Source organism: Gigantopelta aegis, chromosome 11 (genome assembly GCF_016097555.1).
Source record: "Gigantopelta aegis isolate Gae_Host chromosome 11, Gae_host_genome, whole genome shotgun sequence".
In the NCBI taxonomy this organism is placed as follows: Eukaryota; Metazoa; Mollusca; class Gastropoda; order Neomphalida; family Peltospiridae; genus Gigantopelta; species Gigantopelta aegis.
Window position 1 is genome coordinate 33,797,628 of NC_054709.1, and position 7,673 is coordinate 33,805,300.

A 7,673-nucleotide genomic window follows, 5' to 3' on the forward strand; every position below is an offset into this window, starting at 1 on the left:
GTATGTATGTATGTATGTATGTATGTATGTAGGTAGGTAGGTAGGTAGGTAGGTAGGTAGGCAGGTTGGTAGGTATATTATATATAATGTCCCGCAATGTAACAAAACATGCACAAACCTTGTTTCTCTCGAAACGGTTACCAAACCGATCCTTGGGATATTGCACTTGATGCTTCCAGATAGTGCTGGGTAAGCCACGTATATTGTGTGTATCAATTAAGTGTAAACCCGTTTTGGTTCAGAAACTTGTCAGTGAGTATATCGGCTCCAATCTTTAATATGTCACCTAACGTGTTTAAAAACACATTCCGTGTATCGTATTCTGTGTGTGTGATCGCCAGTATCCTGCCTATGGATATGTATAGTCTGTTTGCGTGAAAAGGCTTCGGTGACGTAGTGGTTAAGCCATCGGACTACAGGCTGATAGGTACAGAGTTCGCAGCTCGGTACCAGCTCCAACCCAGAGCGTGTTCTTGAGGGCTCAATGGGTAGGTGTAAGGCCACTACACCCTCTTCTCTCACACGAACCACTAACCAACTAACAACTAACCCACTGTCCTGGACAGATAGCCCAGATAACTGAGGTGTGTGCCCAGGGCAGCGTACTTGAACCTTAATTGTATATAAGCACGAAAATAAGTTGAAATAAATAAAAACGTGAAAAGGGAACCAATGAATTGGCACGTAGCTATATAATGAATGATGGTAAATCTTATATTAAAACATATTACAGAGTTTTAAACCCATACCAACTTATTTAATTTTTTTACTAAACATTTTTGTGAAGACAAAATGCCATAACAGCCTTGACTGCATTGTTGTCGACGTAGATAATGCAGTACACTGAGAGTAGAGGTAGAACCGTTGGCACAAAACGCACCACCATGTTGCATCAGTGCCTTGGTCTGTTCTAAAACGACGGCGGTTTTGCCAAGTTGATATCGAGCAACTGGAATTCTCATTACGAGCATTACTCTTGTCCACATGACTTGTCGAGTATTCGGCACACACATCGCTGTTGATTCTCTTCTAGTTCTTGTTTATAAAAAGAGTTGTTTTTTCATGGCTTGTATTGTGCGGCTGTCGTCACGATATACAAACCGAGCATTTATCTTTCAAATTCGTTCGTGTCGTTGATTGTTTTTTTCTTACACCCATTGTAAAGGGAACTTTCTGACCCTATCTCACTCAATCAGTCGTTGAACCACCCAATGTCTCATGTTTGTCTGGCTGTCTACGTGTCACACTCACTGTGTATCTCTGTCTGTCTAACTCTCTCTCTCTCTCTCTCTCTCTCTCTCTCTCTCTCTCTCTCTCTCTCTCTCTCTCTCTCTCTCTCTCTCTCTCTCTCTCTCTCTCTCTCTCTCTTGCTCTCCCCTCTCTCTATATTTCTCTCCCTCGCGCTCTTTATATCTGTCTGTCTCGTTCTCCCTATCCCTCTTTGTCTCTGTCTCTGTCTATCTGTCTCTGTCTCTGTCTCTCTCTCTCTCTCTCTCTCTCTCTCTCTCTCTCTCTCTCTCTCTCTCTCTCTCTCTCTCTCTCTCTCTCTCTCTCTCTCTCTCTCTCTCTCTCTCTCTCTCTCTCTCTCTCTACGTGTCTCTCTCTCTCCTTGACTCTCTCGATATCTCTTCGTCTGTGTCAAAGTATGTAGTATGTATATTTATAATAAATATATATATAATAAAATCTAGTATTTAAATTTGCTTTCAACTGCACATTAATTTGAACAAATAATGCTATGCACTCTTTCTGAATCCAAGTACAAAAACTAGTCCTTTTTTCTTTCTCTTTTTCTTTGCAACAAAGTCAATGCAAGATAACAATCAACAAATAAACAAATAAATAAGTAATATATTTTAAATTACTTAAAACATCAGAGAACAAACAGACAGGTATAGTTCATATATAGACGTTGGTTCGGTTTTCTGTTACATATTTCTGTAAACAACTTGGAATTATAATTCTCTAATGGGTTTCTTGAACAACCCGAGTTATAAGCAACATCAAAGCGAAAGCAATTACTCCAGTACGAACTAATACCTTTCAGCATTCAGGAACAACGAAAATGAACCCGGAAAAGTTAATTAATAAGGTTGCAGCTCATAAATTCTATTAGATCCTCGCCCATTTTGTACCATATTGGTAAATTTGTAGCTGATATTGTTACATTTAGGTAAACGAGAAAACATGAGTGTGCGTTGTGTACCATTCTGGAACGAATTTGTACGTGTACGTTTGGCTGTAGATTCGCAAACAGATGTACATGTTTGAAACTTGGTTGAATTGATACATAAATGTGTATATCTATCTATCTATCTATCTATCTATCTATCTATCTATCTATCTATCTATCTATCTATATATATATATATATATATATATATATATATATATATATATATATATATATATATATATATATATATCTATCTATCTATCTATATATATATATATATATATATATATATATATATATATATATATATATATATATATAATGTTCATCATCATCTTCTTCTTCTTCTTCTTCTTCTCCCTTACCATATCATCATAATGCAAATAATCAACAGCTTTTAATGACAGTTAACGTCATGGAGAAAAGGTTAAAGTTTATTTATGTTTAATAACACCGCTATAGCACTTTGATTACTTAACCATCGGCTATTGGATGTCAAACATATGCTAACTGTCATATAATATTTGTGCATCCCACCATTATGTTCAATATGGAATCAAGTTTGTTTTGGTTTTATTTATCGACGCCACTAGAACACATTGATTAATTACTCATCGGTTATTGGATGCCAAACATTTGGTAATTCTGACTCGTAGTCATCAGAGAAAACCCGCTACATGGTTTCGTTTGCAGCAAGGGATCTTTCATATGCACTTTCGCACAGAGAAGAAAGCACATACCACTGGCTTTGACCAGTAGTGATGCACTGGTTGGAACGAGAGAAAAAAACATCAACCAGTAGAATGGATACACCGAGGTGATTCGATGCTGTGACGTAAGCACCTCTGGCGAGCGCTCAACTGACTGAGCTGAATCTCGTCATCTTCTCACATGTTTATACTATATTTCTATGAATTTCGTTTCAGATGGCACCGACGGGGAAACGAAGCGGTCAAGGACATCGTACACACGTCATCAAACGTTAGAACTGGAAAAGGAGTTTCACTACAACAAATACCTCACGAGGCGGCGACGAATCGAAATCGCGCATGCGCTAAACTTAACTGAGAGGCAAATCAAAATCTGGTTCCAGAATCGACGAATGAAGTGGAAAAAAGAACACAAACTCTCGCACATAGCTAAGAACATGAACCTGGCGAACGCCCTGGAGAAAGTAGCAGACGAACGGAAGGCGTTAATGATGTGATTCAAACTTTCGCGCCGTCGCCTGATTGACGTGACCTAATTATGGATGCCAATCCTAAACTGGGAATCCGTTCATCGACTGTTTCGTACAATAGACTGGTGTTCGGTTTTGACTGTCTTCGTCCAGGTTTTCGGTTACTTTGCGTCATAAAAAAAAAATCTACAGCAACAAGTGCATGTCGACAATCATTGGTTGTGACCGGTCACGTGTCACAAGACCAACCAATCGCTTCACGATATCGTGCACCAACAATCAATGTGACGTCATGTGATGACACTGAAGTGAGAGATAGAGGAGACTCGGTCTAAATGGGGTAAAAATAAAATAAAGTAAAATAAAATTTAAACATGTTCGGAATATGTAATTTCCAAACATTTTACATGTTATGTTATGTCATATTTTAAAATAAACCAAAGACTTGTATTACAGTATGTGCAATTATTGACATTTCGTGTATGTGAACACGGGTTCTGTGTGTGTGTGTGTATATGTGTGCACTGTCAAAACAGTATGGTGTTCGTAAACTATCGTGTCACGTGTGTTTTCCGTTGCACCTTCGGAAACATTCGGATCTGTTCGTACTTTACCGACACCGAATGAGGAACTATAGTCCTTCCCACAGGAAACGTATTTTATCATACAACGTAATATACTGCAATTTATTTATTTATGAGTCGATTTTCTTTTCTAAATTGCACACACAAATAGTGTTTTGGGTGCTTTTTTGTTATTTCCAAAACACATTTACCTTTGTCAAAGCAACCCGTCTGTATGAGGCTGGGACGGACTATAGATGTTGTATATTTTCTTTCAGATACGGGAATGATCATATCAAAACCACAATTAATATTATAACTCTGTGTAACTATTATTCGTGAGATAACAGACAAATATGTTAATGTTCCAGTAAATGTCTTATTGGCGATTATCGTATCGTGTCCGCGTTTTATGTATAACATAATGTGAACGGACATCATCGAACACATCCGAATATGTTTCACGAAGTTTCCCGCCTATTGAGCGGCTTTTATTTCTGTATTGTACTACCCACAGACAGCTATTTGTCATTTTGTTTGACGTCCAAGTACTTATAGGCACAGTTTATAATATTATATACATGTTCACCCTCACTTCCATTGAACTATATTATGTGTTTTGAGAACAAAAAATATAGACGCATAGTGCAAAGGTCCGGTCGTCTGTTTTCGGGATCAAAATGAAAGTCGATACTTAGCATCTAAGCCAGACTAAATCGGGGCCGAGTTCAGCCAGACCGAGCACAAAACAAAACAACCGTTCACTAAACTGGTTTATGCGCTTCACGTTAAACCAAACGACCACTTGGGGAACCAGTTAAAATAGTTCGCAAACACCGGCCTCGGTGGTGTGGTTAAACCATCGGGTACAAGGCTGGTAGGTACAGGGTTCGCAGCCCGGTACCGGCTTCAACCCAGGGCGAGTTTTAACGACTCAATGGTTAGGTGTAAGAACACTACACCTTCTTCCTTCAGATAGCTGGGTGTGTGTGCTTGAACCTTAATTGGATATAAGAACGAAAATAAGTTGAAATGAAAATGAACTTCTCAAACATTAGCAAAAAACGGCTGGCTGAACTTAGGGCAGTCAGATTGTATTTAAAACTGGGGTGGGGGTGGGGGTGAGGATGGGGGTGGGGGGTGGGAGTGGTAAGTGTTTAATATTGAAAACTGAAGGTCATAATAATGTCATATGCGATGGGATCCGTTTCTATATTAAGACTTGTTTTTTTGTGTTTTAATCGTAAGTGCTCTGGTGCATTGTGGGACATAATTATTAACTCAGTGTTCCTATCGTTTTAAACTGGAGTGATGAACAACATAATATATTATATGAGTATGCGTATATTCGTGTGTGCGCGTGTATTCGTGCGTGTGTGTGTGTGTGTGCGCGCGCGCGCGGACGTGTTCGTGTGTGTTCACGCGCGTATGTGTCTGCGTGTGTGTGGGTGCGCGCGCGCGCGAGTGTGTGTGTATGTGTGTTCGAGGGATGGGGTAATACAACTTTAGATTACATTACATTGGCTCTGACAGCCACGTAAATGTTTGAACTATACTGGCGTCCAAAAGAAATTTACATACATAAAATTTAAATAATTTTATAAATTGTGTTGCTTATCGAAAATACCAATTTAGAAACAACCTTACAAATACTATATATGTATCATGAAGTGCATTGTGACGTTCAGGTGTTAAACTTCATACTACTTTCATATCCCGCCATACCATTTGTTGGTTTTCTATAATACAATTTCAAGCTATGTAACGTTTCTTTGGGACGTCAGCATATCTACTAATAATGCCTTGACGCAATCTGTGTATTATAGCTGAGTTCTGTTCACTCACTGAACGTGCAACAATTAAACTTTCTTCTACTTGTTTAAAGTTATTTTCGTGCTTATATGTAATTACGGTTCAAGCACGCTGTCCTGGGCACACACACACCTCAGCTATCTGGGCTGTCTGTCCAGGACAGTGGGTTTGTGGATAGTTGCTAGTGGAAGAGAAGTCGGTGTCGTGGTTGTAAGATCCAAAATGAGTCGTTAACCTCGCTCTTGGTGGGAGCCGGTACTGGGCTGCGAACCCAGTACCCTGCGTCCAATGACCTAATCACTATGCCATGGAGTACGGCATTACGCCTCCTCATTTAGGTTTTTTCTTCTTCTTTTTCTTTTTTTCTTTTAAATTCTTCATCATGAGCCACATCGCCAAGGGACCGTTCAGCAATGACGTAATTCTACGGGGGGGGGGGGGGGGGGGCTCGTTAAAAATGAGTGGGAGGGGATGGCGGGGTGTCTGTCAAAACAACACGTCTATTGTATATTCATAAAATGCCTAGAGACAGTTATGACTGATAAGGTGTTTATTGAAACATTGCCGGCCTCGGTGGTTTCGTGGTTAAGTCCATCGGGAAAAAAAAGGCTGGTAGGTACAGGCTTCGCATCCGGTACCGGCTTCAACCTAGAGCGAGTCCTTAAGGGCTTTATTTTTTTATTTATTTATTTTTGTTCACGAAATAGTTTACTGATGTATAAGAACAACCGTAATATGATTCCTTATTTATTTTATCATCTGCAACAAATGTACTCATGAAATCAAGTTAAGGACCACATGTTAAATTTTTGTTTAATTGCCATAATAGGGGAATTTTTACTTGATCATATACTTTTTAAAAGAAGTTTGAATAAAAATTATCCGTATTTAATTATTAAATTAACATTTATTTAATAATACTGTTGTGCAAACATACCTGACAAAGCGATCCTCCAAAAACAAAACCTACAAAAACAAAACGAATCAAACGCCGTTAAATGTTAACTTACACTCAATGACAGGGCATTGCGTCATCATTGTTTAGCTTCGTATCCAATTAGGTTTAGATATATTATCGTAATTGCACTTTATATCTTTGTTTTATTGGTACTGTTGTTTAAATTACATTTTTGGGGTATTTTTCAAATACGATCAGATGCTGTTGTTGTTGTTGTTTAGATTTTGTCATGCTCCTATACCACTAAGGTTTCGAGCATGTCTATCCCAAGCCTAGTCTCTGGATGCCAGAGGCCCGACTCGGGACAGAAAATTTAAGGGACAATTTTGAATTTTAATTCTAAATCATAAAATAAAAGGGCCAAATTAATTTACAAAAAATACTATAATATATATGCTCTAGTCTACTATATTTTGGTCGCAAATTGATCGGGCTGCCTAAAAATAAATATACTATTACTAGCCCTGGGAGAAGGGAAGGTATTGGTGACATTAGGGGGCTCAACCTTGCTCTCAGGAAGGCCCTGCATGACCGTTATTTAATATATAAGAGGATAGTCAATTCTATCGGTAACCTTGGCGTGGGGGGGGGGGGACCTGGCCAAAAAGAGGGGGGGGGGGCGGGACCGCCCCGGACAAACCTAACTCTCCGTAGGCCTAATCGCCTACGCCTTAGCGTCAAAACCCCTAACTTCCGGTGCCGCTCCACCCCCACCCAAAAAACCCGACCCCCCCCCCCCCCCCAGCCTTAGTGCCCTCCAGTTTCGATTCTCCCCTTCTCCATGTCATTTATTATTTCAGCTCGATCAGATGCATTGGTAATCATCAAACTTAAATATGAAGATACAAAGGGAGATAATTGAATCATGAACTATTACAAACAGGTAAATACGATATCTATATTTTCACTGTAGCTAAAATACAGTGAAAATATGACTTTTTACCAGATATCACTTTTATGGTTTCTGTAGATCTATGTATTTCA

General features: G+C 39.1%; 1 protein-coding gene across 2 annotated transcripts in view; it reads left to right on the forward strand.

Moving 5' to 3' along the window:
- LOC121385223 (homeobox protein Hox-B4-like) overlaps positions 1-3,806 on the forward strand; it is a 67,694-nt gene extending 63,888 nt beyond the window's left edge. For both annotated transcript variants that reach the window (XM_041515807.1, XM_041515806.1), the window contains exon 3: positions 3,103-3,806. In XM_041515807.1, the coding sequence (XP_041371741.1) occupies positions 3,103-3,383 (281 nt within the window). In that variant the 3' untranslated portion in view covers positions 3,384-3,806. The remainder of the gene's footprint in view (positions 1-3,102) is intronic.
- The last annotated feature ends 3,867 nt before the right edge of the window (positions 3,807-7,673 follow it).